This window comes from Aplidium turbinatum, chromosome 3 (genome assembly GCF_918807975.1).
Source record: "Aplidium turbinatum chromosome 3, kaAplTurb1.1, whole genome shotgun sequence".
NCBI lineage: Eukaryota > Metazoa > Chordata > Ascidiacea > Aplousobranchia > Polyclinidae > Aplidium > Aplidium turbinatum.
In genome coordinates, this window is record NC_137474.1 from 10,333,737 (window position 1) to 10,356,155 (window position 22,419).

The 22,419-nt window shown below is 39.2% G+C and overlaps 1 protein-coding gene across 1 annotated transcript; it reads right to left on the reverse strand.

The window, feature by feature from the left end:
- Window positions 1-168: 168 nt before the first annotated feature.
- On the reverse strand, window positions 169-21,517 carry LOC145766532 (fibronectin type-III domain-containing protein 3a-like). The gene is made up of 22 exons (XM_082578257.1): window positions 21,407-21,517; window positions 21,028-21,106; window positions 19,523-19,764; window positions 18,731-18,812; window positions 17,341-17,811; window positions 16,510-16,565; window positions 15,764-15,927; window positions 15,122-15,181; window positions 14,206-14,344; window positions 11,302-11,480; window positions 10,712-10,961; window positions 10,248-10,386; window positions 8,593-8,724; window positions 8,142-8,300; window positions 7,696-7,880; window positions 7,072-7,188; window positions 6,139-6,288; window positions 5,660-5,970; window positions 5,117-5,320; window positions 4,538-4,704; window positions 3,867-3,994; window positions 169-3,453 (listed from the first exon to the last, which is right to left on the reverse strand). The coding sequence occupies exons 1-22, from the start codon at window positions 21,515-21,517 to the stop codon at window positions 2,998-3,000; spliced, it is 3,981 nt and encodes a 1,326-aa protein (XP_082434383.1). The 3' UTR covers window positions 169-2,997.
- Window positions 21,518-22,419: the final 902 nt, after the last annotated feature.

Below are 22,419 nucleotides of genomic sequence, written 5' to 3' on the forward strand. Positions count from 1 at the left end.
CCAGAATTACGCTTCCAAAGCGTTTTTCTCAGCAGGAGAATAATAATAAACTCATTTATGTTAGCCAACGAGTATTCTACTTACGTGAGACTGCACAATTGCGCGTCAAGTAAGCGTCATACTTGACTGTCCTCGTCTGGTAACTATATGACAAAAAAAAACTGCAAGCTGACTTTGTATCTCAACAGCAACGTTTTAAATGAAAAGCGTTTGAAATCTTCAGATTAAAGCGATATGTTGCATTGCCATATATATAGTACAGGTGGTATATATTATAGATATTTATATGGTTGATGTTAATAGGGTGGCGAAAAGCTGAAATAAACTTACGGCGGCTACTGTACAAACACGGGCAGGAATGGCAAACTATAAAGATAACTTTGAGTATCGGAAAAGATGTCGGTGAGCTGAGCAATATACAGATCGCAATAGCAATGTACGATTTTCTAAACTGAGCATGGAAATCGATTTTTTTCTCACTGTAAGACGTTGTTCAACACGGTGCCATGTCAAAATCATGCAAGAGACAGGGAACAAGATGAAAACGGAGTGACGGATGAAAACGGAGTGACGGATGAAAACGGAGTGACGGATGAAAACGTAAAAAAAGGTCTTATACAGCGAAAATGAATCGCAAAGCACAATTTTCTTTTGCAGTCTTGCACCCAAACAAAGAAAACGATTCTGTAAGAACCAAGACTGACGGAATTGCGTTAAAGGACCTTTTACACCGGGTACAAGAATTGTGCATTGTAAAATCCGTCAAACTATCGCATAAGTTCCTAACCTTGATAACAGCGCAGATGGCAGCATTTTAAAGTCACTATTGCACTGTTGAAACTCATAAATATCTATACTCTTCTAGATTATCTGGGGGTACAAAAATACACATAATTTAAAACATTTTGATATTTCACCACAGAATGTAGGCTGCTCTGAAACAAGAATAAAATTGGCACAACGGGTGTTGTCTGAGTCCCTTAAAATATCTAATAAAATCACGCACTTTTGGAAACAGAAATAGATATGAATCACTCGTTCTTGAGGGGACAAACGGAAGATTCCAAATATCCTTTTTAACAAGCAGAGAAAGCGATGCAATGAACACTTGATACATTCATAGTGGACCTGTGTCTTAACGCAAGCAACAGCGGCGTGACGAATTAACTCCTTGAAACTGCAGTCTCATACTATGAGATTGCGTGTAAATACAGTCTCATACATAAGCCCTGGTACAAAACAGGACTAAAACATAAGGGTTTATAGAGCACCCTAGACCACAAAATCCGTCATTTTTACATTGAACATCGCATGTAAAAATGATGGATTTAGCTGTCTGGGACGTTTGGCTACAAACAACCAAGCCGGTAAATCGATCCTTTTTTACATTGATACAACGTCTTTAAACGGTGAATTAATGTGAAAAAAATCGTATTTGCTAGCTGGAACATACTCAATAAATTCATCTGAAAGAAAATTTAACTTTTTTACATTGTTTTAATGCCTGGTTGCTTTAAATAAACGTAAAACCGATTCAGCACGGCACGGAAATACTTAAAATCATTCTAGTTACGTTTATTGTGGCAACAAACCAACCATCGTAACAGCGCCGTTTAAAACTTTTTAACGTATAATCAAGGTAACCTAAAATACCTTTGGGACACAATTTTCTTCAATAAAGCTATAAAATATATATTACATATGTGGAGTCACTGTTTCCTTACTGATGTTAAACGAAATGGAAACGAAATCACAAAAGCAGTAATGGTTTAATCACAACGTAGTGTAAGGCGTCCTTTAACAAATATGCAAACAGCAAAACGAAACATCTTTAAGCACCATCAGTATTTTCGAGATCAGGGCAGTCAGAAAATCAGTTTTTTACGTTGAAACAATGCAAAAAAGGACCGATTTGCTGTGACCGATAGAAAACAGAGCAGGCAAATCCAACACTTTGATATGACGCATCATTGGTGGATTTTCGACAGAGACCGGTGACAGTGACATAAAATCTTGAGCAATGAAGAGCTTGCTTACATAATACATATGCTGCACTTAACATGAGGGAGGCGTTGGTCAATACAATGTTAGACAATGCATTAAAATCAGCAAGTGACGCTTGTGATGTTGGTCATCGTTTCAACGTAAATTAACAATAAACTTTACAATATAATGCTTGTTGACTGCGTTAAATAAAGCCTAGGCAAGACGAGCACACAAAAATATATATCTGGCATCTCTTAGTAAATCTAACACGACGTTTCAAGCGTCAGTTTTACAAAACATGTTGCTTTAGAGCTAAAGTTGTTAAAGCAAAGAGTAATAGTACTGCAGAGAAATTGCCACCCAACAAAATCTTTCGAGCCTGATCAAGTTATGTTCGTGCTTTGCTCGATTCATTGTGTTCATCTCAACTCTGACCACACGGTGTCATATCACCGCTCGTTTCAATGAATTATTTTTTTCTCTTTGTGGAAAGAAAACAGTAAGTTTTTACTAGAAACTCCGCCATATTTTCCAATGGAGGATGATACATGTTGGTACAGACATAAAGCTTTAGGCCTTTGAAAACTGGGATGAATTCGGGTTTTGAGGCAATGGATGGCAAGGTAAAAGGGCTTGGAACACTATTCAACAATTTATAAAATATAAAAAGACATGTTTTGTTTTGATAAAATCATTCACTTATGTTTGAGCAAACATTCAACGATTGATGACATAGAATTAATGTAACATGCTAAGCTTTCTTCCTGGGTATGATCCCAGACAACAAATCAGTTCTTTTGTACATTGATTCAACGTCTGCAGATGTTGAATCAATATAAAAAGGACTGATTTGCTGGCCGGAAAAGGACGATAGGAAAGGTGGTTGGGGTTGATAAGACGACTTGGGTCGTCGTTTTAATATGAAAACGAGATAATCTTAGAGCTATTTGTCTACAAATACAGGCACGCTAGCTAACGAGTAGCTAAAAGCCAACTACATTTAAACTACATTTAAGTAACGTAGATAGACTGTAGGATGCAAGCAATGAATATTGCACTTGAAAAATAGAGGATCATCACCATGAGAATCAGCCTATTTTCAGAAGATTCAGGGATGTCCACTTGAGAAATACTGCTTTCACTTTGCAAGGGAACGTGCTCCACGATTTCGGACTGTTTTGATGTTGCAGGAGGCTCGCACCGGAGGAGCAATCTGGGCTTCTCCGTCGCATCGACATCTTGTTCCAAAGGAAGAGTACGAAAGTGGGCACAGTGTCCTGATGGACCAGGAAGATCAACTTCTTGTCCATCCTCAGTAACTTCCGAACACGAGGAGCTGTCATCTCGAGGAGGATGGGAGCAACGGACAGATGATGAGCACCGACGAATAGCAGTGACCCGGATGTTGTAGGCAGTGTTTGGCAATAACTGATCTAAGATGTAATTGCTGGAATCGCATGAATAGACCTGAAGAAAAAAACATCAACGTTTGGAAAATCGTTAAATCTTTTTTTGCTTTGTTTACCCATAAACTTGTCGATTGACAGAGTGACCTGCCACGAAACTGACGATGCCAATGCAAAGGAATGCATTAAATACCGACGCAATACAGATTGGACGCTTCTCATTCAAAATGCGATATCTAACGATGTGGAAATGACCAATATTCGTCCGCTAGGGTTTGGGTGCTCATACCTTGCGAAACCAACTTGAATTCTGCCTCGATAACTGGCTACAGTTGTGAGACATCGTTCAGCAAAACGCCACTAGTAAAAGGTTGAACAGCCATCTCTGGCACAATTCTACATCAATAATCGTCATTTAAAACTAAAATTTTCATCTGATTCATCTAGCGCCGTCACTGCAACAATCGTACTCACAATCGTGAATTCAGGATCGTTTTGTTTTCCGAGGCTCAGACGGAAACGAACCGGGTCCCCTTTGATCGCGTCTATCTTCAGCCAGGTCACGTGACACGACGTCGCCTGTACGTCAGTGATCGCTGGAGCTGCAATGTGTAGAGAATGTTCTAGAATGGTCAGGTTCGAAAGCACGATCCAGGATTAGCAAAACAAGTAAAATATGGATAGAGCGTTATGTTGTCTTCGGCTCAATTTGAATTAAAACATCATTTGAAGCAGTCGCTGCAATGCTTTGTCAATTTGAGTGAAAAAAGTTCAAAACTAAACTAATGCTCAGCAAATGTTTCGAACACAAAACTATTTTCATTCATTGTCAGTGTTACAGATCTGGTGATTTTTTTTAAATGAAAACATCATTCGAACATCAAACATGCAAACAGTTAAGTTTTCGAAGCATTTCGTAAACAAGTGTTTCCAAACAGAAAATCAGTCGTAAAAACGACTGATTTGCTGTTTGGGTTAGTTTCAGCACTTTGGGCTCTGCTTTTTATTCCGCCTATGGTAAGTTTCAAACGCAAGCCCATGTAATCCGCAAATATCAAGGGCATTTGTCCACGATTGCGCTTGTTCAACGTCAAAAAACATTGGTTTGACGTTCAGCAAAAACAAAAACTGAGCATGGACGATACCTTCCAGCATTGGAGGGAGTTGGGGTTGGGTGGAAAAAGAATACTCTTGAGAGAAATGACCAAGTCCTTCCGAGTTGCAGGCATTGATACGAAATTGATAGGTTGTGTTCTCGCTAAGCTTTGAAACTTTGTACGAGTGGTCTGAGCCCTTGTACTGTGTGACAAACCTGCGTACATTCGATAACAATTAGAGTAATATTACACTGCAAAACTCACACGCATTGAAAAACATTAACGTGATATTTCTCCAATTGTTTTTTCAATTTCTATCTCTTCCACGCAAGACAAAGTCAAGTAATTGCACTGAAACATTTTGCTCTGCTAAGTTTACAACAAGTCTTAAACTGAAGTTTCAGTTTCATTAATTATATCCTGTTTACATGTCGGCTACAATGCGAAGACATATTGGTATCTACTCGTTTGTCGATCAGGCCCTTTGAAATTCTAAAAAAATATCAACTCGTCGACACATGTTGGTGTTAACGAAATTAATTTTCGATTACGAGTTACAAAAACTCTACTGAGTAGAAATTAGTGTTAAAAAACTCTGACCAGGCGCCAGCCGTTTAAAACTTTCACCTTCCATGCTTGTCCCTTCTTTGCAGAAGATAGTGTGTTCCGTCGATGAACTTTGACCTATTTCTCCACCTGAGCTTGAGGCTACTCGAGGTCATTTGCACACAGATCAACTCTGGGGCATCGGGAGGCAGTGACTTGGTTTTGACTTTCAATGGAGAACTAAAGCACCCGCAACCGATCTCGTTCGTAGCGCAGACCTTGATACTGCATACAAAAAGAAATCCGTATTTAGGTGTTCTTATAACGTTATACAATACAACAACAATGATGAATATGGCAATTTGTTAAAGCATAGAGGCGGTCATTTCTAGGTAGCAAAAGGTGCCGTTTCCCCACCGTTTCAACGTTGTCCGTGCCTTACAATCGGTAGAATAAACACAGATGTCATCCATCCATCACCAACTTAACACATCCGGGTTAGAATAGAAGGTTTCACCGGGTATCGAGCCGGGGTAGCATTATTGGAAGCTGGTTGCCATATCCACACCGGCCATCACACCGAAAGTTTGGAACGAAAGCCGATAAAACATTTAGTGTCTTTACCTGTAAGTTGTATCCGAATCAAGGCCACTGATGCAGTAGTGAGTGAGGGACCCATCGGTTTCATATAAGTCGCCAGTGCCGCTGCTTGGCTGAGTCTGAGACACGTGGATTTTGTATCCAGTTATCTCCGAGCCGTTGCTATTGGGTTCGTCCCATTGAACTGCGATTTGTGACGCGGTGGTTGTAAAAGCAGCGGTGACGTCACCACCGACGTCACAATGACGAAGGTTCTCAACGGGACTCGGGCACGAGGGCGGGGTTGTGACGTGACCCACGTCGGATGAAGAGCTCGGACCAACTCGATTGACAGCCTGTGAGGTAAAAGCTTTGATGAAAACAACTTTTTTCATATTTTCCAACATAATTTCTAGGTTTCTTTTTTTAAAAAGGTCTATACTTAAAAATTTGATAAAAACTGGCGCCTTATAGTAGTCTGGTTATACTTTTGTGGTTTCGGCTGCATGTGGCAAATCGCTTACCACGATGTTGTAGGAGTAGGTGGTATCGGGATCCAGGCGTTTCACTTCGTGTACCAACACAGGGCCGGTTTCTTCAACCGACGTCGCCCCTTCGGCATCAGTCCACTGGAGGCGGTAGTTGATTATTTCAGCCCCATTGCATTCGGGTCGCTGATGTAAAAAAAAATTAGCTGTGATCCTTGAGAATGTGAAGACCCAGTTTAAAACTGTTAAAATAGCGAAAGTTACGTTAATTTTTACTTTTTTCACACCGAAAAATTATTGATGGTCGCTTTCTTCCCAGATAGCAAAATCCGTCATTTTTACATTGACTCAACGTCTGCAAACGGATTTTGTGGTCTGAGTTCTGATAGGTCACTATCCCATCAGCTGATTTGACGCAACAGTTTCGCAAACAACAACAAGAGTTGGAACAGCTGGAGGCGACGGACTGCCCACGGCCAAACAACGCGGACAAAACTTTACGTTTTAACACGTTGTTGTGTGGTTTGAGACATCGCAGCAAAAATCCAGGTGGCGACAGGAAAGCAGTAATATCTATTTTACATCGATTTTGTGTCTGTAGACGTTGAATTGATGTAAAAAAAATTTGATTCTATTGCTGCCTGGGCAATATGGACCACCTGGATTTTGGGAAGAAGAATTAAAATTATCGTATGTTCGTTTTAGTTAATCTCTCTTTAGCAAAGGCGGTAGACGAGAATGGCGACTAGCACCTGTTCTGGTGCTGGCACACTAGCAATTTAGCCAATGCCCGGTAATGAGGTATGTCTGTAGCTTTATTATGAGTAAAATTATTGCGATTGGAATATTTGGTTGAAATTTTCAGCGGACAATCGCGATTAGGAAAATAAATATGGTATTTTTTACCAAAATTTAGCATCGAAAATATGAATACAAGCATTAATTTTGGTGTGAAAGGAAAAAACGTACGTTCCATTGCAAGTGGATTAACGTTGAACTGAGCACGGTAGCCTCAGGTGCAGCCGGTTTGTCCGGAACGTCAGGGCTTGTGACTGCTTCGAGTCTATCCGACCATGGACCATATTGCTGAAAAATGAGGCAAAAATGAACTTTTTATGACAAAAAATATCTGCAAGAGCAGGAAAATTAGTTACATCTAAATGAAGTTTTAAGCAAAAATTTAAAGACATCTTTTTTGCAAAGGCTACAAAGGAGATTAAAACAAATATGAAAGGAAATAAAAGTCGCCTTGAAGTAATTGAGATATCAATTTCTGGCTCATAAGTATTTGATGATAGGGTTAAGAAAAATTGAGTGCACTGTTATTTTCTAAAAACCAAATACGTTCAGATGATGTGTTATTATGTAAAATTTCCTCGCAGTTATTCGGCAAACAGAAAGCCGGGTTTTTCCACCGTGCGCAGAAATAAAATATGTCAACAGCGCTCGTGTTTTAACTAGGTACGACGTAAAACAGAATAATTTTCAATTTTCTCCTCGAAATTCTTACGCTATTAAGTGCCTATCGCATTACAGAAAAAAAACTACATCATTAAATGTAGAAAAAATGTCACAGAGTGACACTCTGCTTACCCCGATCGCATTGGCGGCTCTCACGGCAAAGGAATACTTCGTACCAGGCAGAAGCTTGTCAACCGTGCATTCTAAATCAGGCCCTTTGTATGCCTGGGAGGGCTGTGAGTTGCTGGTTTCGGAAAAATTAAGGCAATTCAGTTCGTACTCGTCTATGGCGATACCTCCAGTGTAGCGCGGAGAGTCTACAGTATTGATTGAAGTGATTGGCAATGTATGTTTGTTATCTTGGCATGACAAGTACTGTAATAACTAAGAAATTAAAGCCCAGAAGACACTTTGAGGTAGTTTAATTAGTTTTAAAGGTAAAAGTTGGTGCTTTGTTTAAAAAACCACGCATCCAAAAATAAAATAAACTCTCCTTTTTGGGCAGACAGTCTTAGCATTCCAACACCTTTTCACTAAAGTTTTATCGGCAAGGAACACTGACATTAAACAGCAATTACCCCATTTGATGATCAAGCAAGTAGGTTTGGGGCACATAGCCAACATGGGTGGGTTACACCGCCCAGGGGGTGCGGATAGGGTATTGATAGTCAGCACATCAGAAGGCAGACTGGTGCCTCCGTTCGTACGACATAGAACACGCAAACGATAAGTGCGACCTGTAACATATTCATGCGTTCTGTGATTGAAAATGCATTCAACATCGTTGATTTGCGATCCAAAAAAAAAGAAGATATTTCGGTTTTTGTAATCAAACTTTGTATTTCATTCTATGAGTTTTAACCCAGACAGCAAAATCCGTCATTTTTGCATTGATTGCAAGAATGGCGGATTTTGCTGTCTGGGAAGATTTCTAGAAATAACCAATCAGTAACTCAACTAAAGAGATCAAACAGTTCTTATGTTTTCCAATTAAACTGAAGAATCCTGTGTAGCAACATAGAAACTTACCTGGCTCAAGGTCATCGGCTTGGCATTCCTTGTCAGGACCACTGTAGATCGGCCTCATGGCGAAACCTTGATCTTGAGCCATTTCCACCGTGTACTCGTTTACTGCTGTACCTCCAGTGTCAGCTGGGGCGTCTGCAATGCATCGAAATAACTCAATTTGTCATTTTCATCGCTACAATGTCACGTGATGTCAAATCGAAGTCTGGGGTGGCAAAAGGATAGACACTCGGCCCCAGAGGCTCATATGACGACGTTACAACAAAGGTTTTCGACGCAAAAGTGATGTAAAAAACCACGCATTTTTTTCAAGTCGCGGATACACAGATAAATAATCACGAAATTTCAAACAGTATTATAGCAAAGAAGATTCGGATCAACGCGCGGGAGGGGGGGGGGATGTTCAGTTGGGCGGACTAAACTTTTTCTCTCGAAAATTAATGCGAAATGAAGCAAATAAGACAATTTTTTTTGTATCAAAATGAAATAAAGACACGTTTCAAAATCTCGTTTGCTTCGTGCAGTATAAATCCAAAGTTCAAGCAGCTAAACCAACTTTAGAAGTGAAATAAACAATATTAAACAACGAGGCAGTTTGGCCAAAGCTGCATACAAGAACGCAGATTGCGTGGGAGAGGCTGAGACGACAACGGATGTGTCAATGATAAAATCAAGATACTGCAACCCGTGCACTAAATCAGTCCTTTTTTTTACATTAATTTAAGGTCAGAAGACGTTAAATCAATGTAAAGGACTGATTTGCTTGGTGGGGAAATATTGAAGATGAAATGCAAATGTCTGAAATAGACGAAGATGGGATATCATTGTAAAAAAGAAACAAATAGAAATACCTGCGTTGGTGTAAATGCGCGCTATGTAAAATGGAATGAAAACGCAACGTAAATAAACGTTTCAGATGTAACAAAAAGTAGTAAAGAGAAAAATACACTGAATCGATACGGCGAGAATAAGATTAGTAAATGTTATGGGAAACGGACAAAGCATGATGTGACAAGATATGCTAAAAGACAAACCCTAAAACGCAGAAGAAGTGATAAAACAACCGAACAAAACAAGCACTTTAGCTGCAGTGACAATGAAGAAAGCAGTGGATGTCAAAGCCGTGACACATGGTTCATTACTTGCGGAAGGCTTACGAAAAGAAATTCACCTTTTGGGCAAAATCAAACTAATCAACGAGCAAACTGCAATTGATAAGCTTGCAGCGTGCGTAGGAAGTCATAGGATGACAAGTCATACGACGAAGACATTGCGTCGCGCTGATACAATAGACGAGCGGAACAGCATTGCTCAACGAGCGAATCAAAGCTTTTTTACATCGATTCAACCTCTGAAAAGGATTGATCTACTGGCTGGGTCAATCAGCATGAGAGCGCAACAAAGCACCAATCCTGTTTTCTGTCACAAAACCACAACAATCGTTATCTGGCGACACTAGATCAAGAATGTCCTGTTTTTACAACTTTTTTTTTTTCATATCAGCGGTCGTCAAATAGCCAAAATACGATCGACAGTAAATTGTGCCAAAAAACAGCACATTTCAAAATAGCTGGCATTGTTTTCCAAATCTGGAAGTTCTTGACAACTTAGGCAGAGTGTTTATTTCACTCATTCGACATAAAAAGCACAAGGCTTACCCCAAGATAGCTTGAAGGACCGAGCACGAACGTTGCCTTTGATTTGCACCTTTGCAGGAGGTCGGGGTCTGTCCGATCTGGTGGAGAATGAAACGACTTCGCTGTGCTTTGTTTTGCCTTCGCTACTGCACGCAGCAAGCTGCAAACAAACAAAAGATGATGTTTCTCAATTTGTCGCACTGTGAACTGCACACGCTAAAACGCATCGGTGTCAGGAAAAACTACCGAGCATTTACAGAAGCAATTACTTGGCAACGCAATGTTGCTGAAGCAGCTTTAAATCGATATTCTTTGTTGACCTTATTTTAATGTAAACAAATGCCGATCAATCGTGTTATGGAGAAGATTCGCATGAAGGGAACACATGCAAGAAATCCTCGAAACTAGTCTTTTAAACTTAATAAAACTTCTGAACTTTTACAATCAAACTAAAGTTTTGTCGCAATGAAAAGTGGCCAACTTACCCTGAATCTGTAGCAGGTAGCTCGTGTCAAACCCTTGACGACATATTTCATCTCATCACCACGGTAAACAGAATGAAAGCCGTAACCGTTTGAATCGTCTTCCATTTCTAACGTATACCTGGCAGCGTCTTCCTGGGACTTTGTCCAAGCCAGGGTTAGGCTCTTAGTCATGGCCTTAATGAGACGAGGTGGGTCCGGGGAAGGAGTCACAGGGCCACTGGTATCATAACGTACCACAGGGCTCCACGCGCTAAAATTTGTTTCAGTGTCATAAACTGATTCGTGGAGATTTATCACAATAAAAGGAAAATGGATAAGAGAGCATTGAGCCAGAATTTGATCCGAGCAGCTAATTCAGCATTAGCTGATATCATGTTAAAGAAATAAAATATTTATACCCAGACAAAATCTGTCATTGAAACAGTGATTAACGTCTGCAGACGTTGAATCAATGTAAAAAATGACGGATTTTGCTGTCTGGGTACAGTTTGGTAAATTTTCCACTTGTCTGTTACATCGCAAAACGAGATTGATTGCCAGTCGGAAGACTAATTTCTCTAAAATTGTAAATCCTAAAACATCGTACGCACCTTTTTCCCAATTTGTTCTCGGCTGCCAACCTGAATAGGTAGGCATGCGCTGACAATAACTTGGGCACTTTGACTTGCTTTTGAGATACTGAAAAAAGTGGCCGAAAACCATTGCCTTGTTTAGCTTCATCGATTTCCAAGTGGTACTTATGTATCCTCTCGCCGTTGTCATAAGGTGCCTGAATGTAAAGAAATGTCATCTTTACAAAAAGGTTAAAAAGATGCATTGAAACCGTTTAAAATCAAGTATCGCTTTACTTTTATTTTCTCTACGCTAAGCGATATTTTCTAAGCGATTGCAACGATGTCAGATTGAAACATTTGATCAATGCAAAATGACGTATTTTGTTGTCTGGGCAATAACTATTCAGTATTCAATGCAAGCCTCGCGGTGTAGGCCTTGTCAAGAGGTTGGCACATCCGCAAGCAATCGCAACTTAATGCATAACAAATCCAAGCTGAACATGAAGCGGTTCGTTTATTTAACACCAAAGCCCCATAAATCTAATCGAAGGTTGTGGGCAACGTCAGAATGCCTGAAAGTCAGTGAACCGTGCAAAGGGAGCAAAACATGCGTCGTCTTTTTCACGCCTAGTTAATACGCTGCATTGCGAGACACGGAAAATTAAGTTTCGGAAATTAAAATCAATCGTTTGTTTACGTTGAATTAACATTAATTGCTTGCTTGGCAGGGCCGTTCAAAATCTATCCCAACCAGCCGCTTCAAAATGAACAGTTCTATCGCATCATTACGTTGGCAAAACTTTGTGCCATTTTTATTTACCCATTCGGCTTAAATAAGGCAAAAAAAACTTCCATTTCTTGAGCTATGTTATCAGTAGTTGATCTCTTTGCCATACTCAATTACTGGAGGTTTGTTTACATTCGCGTCGTCTTGGACATAGCTCTTACGTAGTTCTCGTGACGCAGTGCCAGCATAAATCGGAAATAATATTACTTGAATTGTAATTTCTACCACCTTGTCACAATTAATGACGTGCGGAAATGAAGAACCTCCATACACAAACTGTGAGGCCTTGAAGCAATACTTTGCGATTCGTTAAGGGTAGGTTAATGAATTGCTTCAGAAATGAGTTGTTCAGACGTAAAATTAACGTTCAATGAAATCGCAATGGCCTCGCTCCAGTGACATGCACCCAGAAAGCAAACCAACCCAGCCTGCAAATCAGTATTTTTTACATTTACATTGTCTGCAGACGTTGAATTAATGTAAAACACGGTACTGAGTTGGTGGCTGAAAATTGACAACATAACCGTTTTAGGAGTTGGTGAGGTTTTGAAGGCAACAGAGGAAGTCGGACAGAGCTATGACGGTAGCGGATGAATAAATATATCGCGAAACAATACTATGATTCACTATTTGGAAGATGATTTACGTTGTCAATGGACAAATAAGAACAAAAAGTAGATATTTTTCAGCATTAGTAGGCTAGGATTTGTCACATAAAGATAATAACACGCCATTGATTGCAGCATCTAAGAATACCTGAAATAATCAGCGTTCGCATATGCAATCATTGCTTTCATGTTTACGGGGTGGCAATGGTGTCTCACTTAACACCAAATTAGCTTGAAATCCATTTACAATTGTAGACCTCAACCAGTTTTCTAGACACACTCTATGTACCGCATATACTTGCAGTGGGGCGGACTTCGTAATTACATACAGTGCCGGCAAAAAAATCTTTAATTTCAGTCGGCAAAAAAAAACTTTACATGTAAAATCTGCACAAATTCTTAGCTTACTGTTCCCGCCAAAAGTATTACGTCACAAAAACGCTTATAGTTACGTCATTAGCTACTCTCTGGCAACACTTCACCGTAAAGCCATTGCTCTGCGTGCCTAGAGTTGCTTTCCAGCTTCGTGAATAGTAATCGGGTTGAAATCGCACAATCTTTTTCATTTTTTCAAAGTTTCGAGTCTTGCAAAAAGTTTTCAAAAACTAAAAATGGGTCGAAAGAAGAAGCAAATGGAAGAAAAACCTCGTGCCTTGACTTTGTTAGAGAAGGGAGATTCTTTGATTGCTGTAGCCAGAGATATTGGGGTCTCAAGAGAGGCAATTTATCAATTAAAAAGGTGAATTATTCACTCATTGTAATAATTTTAGTTGATACATTGCCTCTCTTGAGAACCCAATATCTCTGGCTACAGCAATCAAAGAATCTCCCTTCTCTAACAAAGTCAAGGCACGAGGTTTTTCTTCCATTTGCTTCTTTTTTCAACCCATTTTAGTTTTTAAAATTTTTTTTGCAAGACCTCAAAACTTTGAAAAAATGAAAAATATTGTGCGATTTCTACCCCTTACTATTCACGAAGCTGGAAAGCAACACTAGGCACGCAGAGCAATGGCTTTACCGTGAAGTGTAGCCAGAGACTAGCTAATGATGTAACTATAAGCGTTTTTGTGACGTAATACTTTTGGCGGGAACAGTAAGCTAAGAACTTGTGCAGATTTTACATGTAAAGTTTTTTTTTGCCGACTGAAATTAAAGATTTTTTTTGCCGGCACTGTATGTAAAGTTAACATCCGTCCGCCTATTTGTATGAAGAAAGCAGAAGATTTACATAAATTTGAGATTAGAGCAATGCTTCAATGGCGCGCGCGTAATCTGTTCATTGAATTTCGTTTGCTACTGTTACGCACACCGCCTATACCTAGATGCACGATATATACAGCGGATTTGAATATTAGGATAACGATGATTATTATACAGCAACGACAAAACGCGCAAGAAGAAATTAAATGCACGACCTTCGCAAACCGCAAAAGTTCTTTTGGTTACAATTTTAACCGAGTTGCAGCTGAGGTTATTGCCTACAGAGAACAACGCGAAATGACGGGAAAAGACGTTACACACAAAACAATCCCACTCTTTACCTACCGACCATTTCAATTGCAAACTGTTTTTCGTCCTCAACTGAAGCTTGGGAGGCGTGGGCGCATCAGGAACTGAACTTAACGTGCGGAACGTGGTGGTTTCGGTCGAATGGCTCCGTTCGCAGTTGCACGTTGCATAGAGCCTGAGCAGAAGGTGGGAATTTAGTGGACCGTGCAGCATGAGAACAAAGTCCGTCGTTTTGAAGGAAAACTTTATTGGATTTTCCCAGAAAACGTTGCAAGCGAAAGAAAGCACTAAAACACAGCTGCTCGGGTATGCAGATATCAGAGAGCAAAAAAAAACAACAACACAAAACACTCGGTATTGTTAACGCAAAAAATTGAAGTTGTCATTCTGAATCACCGCACAATGTTAAGCCATGAAAAGTTACAGCACTTCACAGCAGGGAGGGAGCCACGGGGGGCTTGGGAGAGCAATCGCCTGTCCAATAGTTTATTTTACCTTCCCCCGATACAAATGTTTTTAATACTGCAGTATTACAAAGTTTTAAGGACTGGAAATATTTTCCCCCAAAAGTTACTTTGTCCCCCTAAAGTCTTCTTTCCAGCTACATCACTGTTTTTTAAACAAATGTTGCAGTAGAAATGAAGTGAACCAATGAGAGAATCTATGTGTCGTGACAATATCAACGAAAACTAAGCCAGCGACAGGTCAACCTGTGCAAATTTACCAACTGCCAAAAGTACGTGCTTGTAAATGATGAATTGTTGTAACAGAAGAATTCGGAGAAAATATGATACAACGTCCTCTCGCACCGCAAGGATATGTATTTATCTTCCAATCTTACTGTAGAGTTATGCAAACTCATCCTTCTGACATTGATTCAACGTTTTCAAAACAACGTAAGACGTTATGAGGGCATGAAGAAAATTGAACAGATTCATTTTAACAAACTCACTTGACAATGTAATCTGAAGATGGGCGCAAATCTCTAAGCGTGTACTTCGATTCTTTTCCGCTGAAAAGATAATTATTATTATGACGTCACTTCGACTCTCAAGAAAAGTGACACAAATATTTGCCACTAATTAATTTGGTAAAGAATCTTTGTCAAAACCCATACTACAAAAAGCATTTATCAAAACGTATCACAATGTGAAGGGAGAAGTTGCAGCAGTATCTAACGAAAGCACTTCACTGGATTTCGTCTTCGCTAAACGAAATTCTTCACTAAGGGATTTTAATTTGAAAAGCAACAAAATGAATTGAAAAGATCACGAATTTTGAATCGAAAGAGCTTTTTCGATTCCTTTCGAAATGCTTTGATTTTAAACACTGACAAGCAGCCGCCATGGTTTTACACTTTAGTTCGTTGGTAGCAACACAACTGTAAACCATTGAGGCGTATAAATAATGTGCACTTTGAATTTTACGCCACTCTCTATGTCATGAGGTTCTTGTAAGTTTAAATTTCGTTTTTTAATTAAATATATCGAAATGGAAATGATGTGACTATTGTAGAAATGTAAACTTTTCTTTTTTGGTAGAAACAAGTTTTTGATAAAAGTTTAGTGAAAACAAAAATACCAACTCTACGCACCTGTAAACGCAACGAAATTTCCCACTATCTTTTCTGTTTCTAGAAAAGTGCAATTCAAACATAACATTCAAATTTCCAAGGTCTTTCTTGAGTTCCTTGCTGATGCTTTGAACTGGAAGAGAAGCCCAAACTACCTTTGCCGAGCGATCTTTCAAATCGCAAACCTTCGCAGTAAAACATGAAATGGCAAAAACTAAAGCAAACGGAGACTGATTTTTGAGAAAACAATCAAGCCGACGAAAAGGTGCCATTTCTGCATCCGTTACATGATAATACACACCAAGTCACACCAGGTACATACACAACAATACAAAGTGAATTAAAAAATTGTCTGACTTCATATCCAGTCCAATACTGCAGCTAACTAAACTTAAAAAAGCAGCAGCAGATCTGGATAAAGTAAAATTTTATGCTAGATTACGGTATTTTGATGTTTAATGCCATTAATTTTAAAAGTATTCCGTTTGTAGTTAAAACAACAGCAAAAAAATTTCTAATCCCACTTTCTACTGTTTTTCAACTATGGAATCTATTGATGTGGTTGTGTAGTGTTTCAGATAAACTGATACATGTGCCTGTACCCCTTGGAAACGCTGGCACATCACCCAGCGCTAGCTCATGAAGATGTACACGAACATCACGTACGAAACGTTAGCTTTACCACAAAAGCCAAACTGTTTCGTTTCTAAGCACAACACGATTGTGCACAATCGAACGTTCTAGAATTGAGAAAATCAAATGCTCACCTCCGGTTTCCGTAAAGCGGTCAACAGTTCAGCTACAGTCTGGTAACAATGGGTGTCTGCAAAGCAAGGTAGAACCGTATGAAACCCAGCAATTCGTAAACAACTGATTCAGAGTTGTGTTCCAAACAGCAAAATTGGTCATTTTTACATTGATTCAATCTCAAAGTCTGCAGAAAAAAATAACCAATTTTCCTGCCTGGGATAAGACTTCCAAAGAGCTGAATATAGAACTCGCAACAGCATGTTGCAGACATAGATTGATGTAGTGAAATTAAATCTCCATTGACAAGAGACTGACACGGTGACAAAGTACACTGCGTTTCCACAATAAACAATGGAAAGCTGTTGCTTTAAAAGTGAGCAGTGAGCACACATTGCAACTTTACGTCAATTCAACGTTGAAAGATATAAACATTTTAACAATCACCCCAAGTTCAAAAATATCAATGTATCCATGTAACCAATGTAGGTTTAGGATCTTTTGAACAGTGGTCCCCAACCTTTGTTGTTATTATTGACCACTTTTGAAGAATTAGTCAAGAGACGTCTAACCTGAACGGAAACCTTGCAAAATTACCCTAAGCATACAAATTTTAGTGCTTTTTCCTAAAATCATTGCATTTATGAACTCCTCTGGATACTAAACCCTCTCAGGCAATTTTACCTTAAATACTAAACGAGGTCTGCTTGTGAAACCGCAAATCCCGGATTGGAAACCATTGCAGCAGATGGAAAACACGCACAAAAAATCGAAAATGCCGATTGCATAACAAACTGAACAAAAACAAAGTCATTCGGTTGAAATAATTGCAATTTATGAGCTATACATACCTGTTTTCGGTCGTTCGACATCTACAGACCATTTGTCTTCATCTGCAGCAGAGGAATGGCTGGTAAGAACCTCAGTGCTTGGATGCTGCATTTGGAAACAGTGGGAGTTGGGATTGAGAGTATTGGAATTACTTGGCACAGTCAATGGAGGAGTTGGCGATAACTCAAGGTTTACAGGAGACTTGGAAGAGTTATATCCATTTGAATGTAAGGAGTTTCGGAAGGCTTTCGGACTCCCACTTGGTGAAGATGAAAAAGAAGATGTGGACGCGGGAGAAGAAGTCATTGAAGATGGATAAAAAGTAGATTCGCTGGATAACTGCTGAGAGGAGACTTGATCATCTTGTAGTGGCTTTGGCAGTAGTTCATGCGGACCTGGAGGATGGGGGAATACATTCTTTGGGATGTCCGAAGGAGGAGTTATGACCTGCATATTTTGGTGGATGGAGCTCAAGGAAGAATCAGACAAGTCTGTAAAAAATGTTGTACTACTGTAATTCTTCATTAATTAATTTACACTTAAATTAACTATACTGCAAATTATTTTACAATTTTTGGTAACAAACAAGGATAAGCGTATATCCCTCTATCCATCTCGGAATTTAAAATTTCAAGATTTAAAAATTTGAATTAGTCCTCGTTGAAATTATCTGCTAACAATCAAGCAATTTTCTAAAGAGGTTTTGCTTTTTGCTCAACTACCAAGCGATCAACCAACTTATAATTTCTTGCGATTAGATGTAGTTGCGTAACAGGAAATAAATTATAAATCGTCGAAGAACAGCACATTGATGAATAATTTCCACCAAACACACCCATAATCGAATACCATTGAGTAACAGGCTAAACAGGGCAATCCCATACAGAACCACCTGGTGACTGCAGCTCTTCGCAAGTAACAGTAACTTTTAACAATTTAATGAAGCTGTAGTAGAGCTTGCAAAACAGGCTTTAAGAAAAATAGACAAAGAGTCTATTTAACTATGAAGTCAAACCAAGCATATTGGTGTGAAATAATTTATTAAATTTTACAAAAAAATACTCCAAGTTCTGACTTGAGGCAAGTTTCATTCTAAATAAAGATTTCGAAACTTAATTGTCGCATCGAAGCTGGGCGACAGTGCAGAAAACCTTGTTTGGACTTTACACCTGCAAATCACTGCTTTTTTGATTCAAAGATATTGAATCAATGTGAAAAAAGTTGATTTGCCTGAGCAGGTTGTTTGAATGCTGTGACAAAATACAATTGAAATTTAACGTTCAGAAACTTTTCCAAATAAAGGCATCACATCACAGCAGTTGCAACTTGCAATGTATTGCATAAGGGCAAGTGATTTGAGAGGTCCAGCTTTTCAAAAGTTTATTTAATTCAAAATAGAAAAAAGCCTACCGGAAATGTACATTTCTTCAGGAACGAACATGGGGTGATGATAATAAGGAATTGCCTCTTCAGGTCTGCAATTTGGCATCATCTGAAGAGAATAGTAATTTAAAAGTGAATAACATTCCAAAACCTTGTTAATGCATTTAAAAGAAAACAAAGAAATCTGGAAAGTGTTCGCATAACGTGGGGGCAATGACTTACACGGTAGCAGATCAAACTCTTCATTAAAAGGAAGTTTCGATTCATCGTACAATTTGAGCAATATATACTTTTATATAAATTGTTGCAAAGTTTCATCTATTCACAACGCATGACTGCGACATAAATTGTTTACGACAAAAACTTTAAATCTGCAGTTTTACATGACCACCCGGGTGGTATACGCGGAATGGCCCGTTTCGGTGAGTCCGATTCGGTGAGTCCGATCCCTCAACGGGAGATTTTTTCAATTCTTTTTTTAAATTATCGGGTACCGTAACCTAATTATCATTGCCGTTTTAGGATTAGGGGTTAGAGGTTAGGAACTCACCGAATCGGACTCACCGAATAGTAGCAAACCCGGTATACCAGGGTTCAACAAAGAGGTTAAGGGGCTGTTTCAATATGATGTGATATCAACTTCTCTATCCTCCGTTTTATATAATCCCATACGTGAAGTTTGTCGCCAGCCTAGATAAGAGTTCTAAAGCTCTCAGAAAGATGATATTGGAACAGCCAAAGTAACGCAGAAAGTGTAAAAAAAAACACAACATCATTCAACAAAAAATTCATTAAACTTTACAATATATGAGAACTTACAGTTTGAGGATACATTCCAGGGATAATGTGTGTCTGCTGTACGCCATGCATAGGTATTTGCGCATGGGGGTGTGGCATGGTTGGCACGCCCACGTAGGAAAGTTGACCATCCATTGCAGGACTTGGCAACACAATGACACGTCGGACACCGTTTTCTTCGATGACTTGGGACATGTAACCAGGAGGGACATAAATAGGGGGGATAGCACCGTTGTGTGACACCATAGGAACTTCCGCAGGACCTGGCGAGAAGATTTTTTTAAACATCTGGTGGAGAGTGGTTGGCATTCACAGGCCTTGGGGAGAAGTGTAAATGCGCAGACTGTGGGCTTTTCACAAAAAAAAAATTATTCCATAGAATGCAAAGTCGGCTTTCACAACATCATCTTCACTATCTTAATGTTGAGAGGTCCACATAGCCTACTGCAGCCAAACCGAACACGAGTGACTTGGCTGCGATGATCTGACAAGAAAACTAACTTCTATGTTGACACTTTTCTATACAAGGAGTTAATGATAAAGTCGTGCAATTAGGCCATCACTTCGTTCGCTATCGTATGAAGAGCGCAGGAAGCAAACCTTGCCTAATTGTATTCACTCTGCTCGGTATAAATATGCCTCATTGGTATTTTTTTCATTTGTGATAACGCATTTGACCTCAGCACTTTTACCAACCCCAGCCAGACAGCAAAACTCGTCATTTTTACATTGATTCAACGTCAATTTGACTGTCTAATGCAGATCACATGATGTCTTTTCACTGCATTTCCCTGAAAGACGATTGAGGTTGAAAAATGATGCAATTGCATTCAGCTGCCGTATAAAGTGCTAAAACGTGTGTATATATGTTGTTGTGCATCATTTGAGGCTTAGAGAAAAGGACCAGAACTTGGTTTCCTTTGGTTGTCACTCATGACTCAGGTTATGATTATTCACATGATGAGAGACCTCCAAAGCGTGCTTATCACAATCTCACTAACGTTTCTTTTCAAGCCTACAGCATGCATCCAGTTCAATGAAATCTCCAAGCTAGAGAAACCCGACATTTTTACATTGATTCAACGTTTGCAGACGTTGATTATGAAAAGGACGTCAAGATAGCAACATAGCAACTATATTGTTTGGCTTTTGCCAAGCTTGTGGTGAAAGCGTCTGTCCAACGTGCAAAGGGACATCGGTTCGATACTCTGCAGAGCATGTGATGTCATCTTAAAAAAAACACTTCATCACATAATTTAATGCACAAATTGACTGCTTTGTCTTTTCAGCAACCTAAACCAAATTTTAACCACCAGAATAGGTGTAGATAGGACGGATCAGTAAAAAGTGATAAAAAACTTCCATTTTTAGCTGTTACTTACGGTATTAAATGTAACGTTTTGAGCTATGATACAGTAGCTTAGTATAGAGGGTACCAGTAGTCGATAAAAACTACACACAAGTGGTGGATTTAAGGGAAATCGCATCCCCTGCTATGAAGCAAGAAGAAGAAGAAGAGAACCTACCTGATATATTTTTGCAAGACCCATCTTCCCTCTGGATTGTGAATGTTTCGCCAGGATTTACTTGGACAAGAACCACGTTCTGCAACGAAATTATCAACCTTTACCAACATTGTTTAATATACACCTGCTTTTACTAACTAAGGTCAATTATTTTGGCAGTTGCAATTTCGACTCATACATAATTTCGACTTCGACTGATAAGATTTCAGAACACGTTTTCAATCAGAACAAATAAACGCCTCGATTTTCTTTCGTGGTCTAATGCCAAGATAACTCATCAAAATTTGAAAGTGTTCAGTTTTACATAGAATTAATAATAGTAAAATAATAAGTGTTCAGCACACACAGCGTAAAATAAACAAACTTGTGCTTTCAATACCTGGGGAGGCTGACAATAAGGGGTGAAGTCCCCATCAGGTAAGGACACCTGCAACTGATCAGACTTTCTGTCGTTGGGGCAGCATTGTTCGGATGACTGGCAGGTAGCCATGTCTTCTGGCAAAAACACCATGCCTGGACTTTTCGGCTCAATTTTTTATTTCTTTTTTATTGTACAAACGACTTGTGATAAAGACAAAACGGTTATCCAGAAGTGGGAGATGTTCTTCTGTCAGCTCAGCATGCAGTATAAAGGGGTGTGGTAAGCTTATTTAAGTCATACCAGCCCACAGTTTAATGCAGAGTTAGGAAAGAAAGTCATAGAAAAACAATTGCCAGCAAAAGCTTCAGAGCATTTTTACCTATTTGTCTGAAACAACAATTAATCAAAATGAACTTTAAGCTGGCATTTCCGCATTTTTCTGCTCAATGTCCGCCAGAAAAAGTTCTGTATTTTAAGCAAATCTTTGTGAAACTGGTTAAACGGCGCAAGAACAGACCGGCACCAGTACCATTCAATATGAGAATCAGAATCCCTAAACAAAGTGCATCTGTGCGGTGTCCTGCCTGTTTCATATTCCCTGAGGCAATGCAACACCATGCAAGCAATATATCAATGCGTTAAAACGAAGACTATAGTCTACAACCCTAGTCTGTGGCCAGCACTTTTCTTGCCAAGCCAAATACCCTTTGGACAATTTAGCAACACAATTCCTGTTAAAACTCCTAGTAAAGTTTATTTTTTATCACAAGGTAGTCTACCTTCAATGCGAGACAAAAGAATTCTCCATGAAACATGCATTGACAAAATAACCTTCCTTGCAAAACTTAAGGTAGAGGCACAAAGCTAACTGAACAGGTTTCTTGTAAAACCACAACAAGAATGCACTGTCTGCATCACGTCACTTTAGCTCAAGCGAACAGAAGTTAAATGCCACCTCAGTCAACGGGCACGTCAGGATATAACACGTTCAAGAATATTATTAGAATTGAGAAAAAAAAAATAGTCAAGAA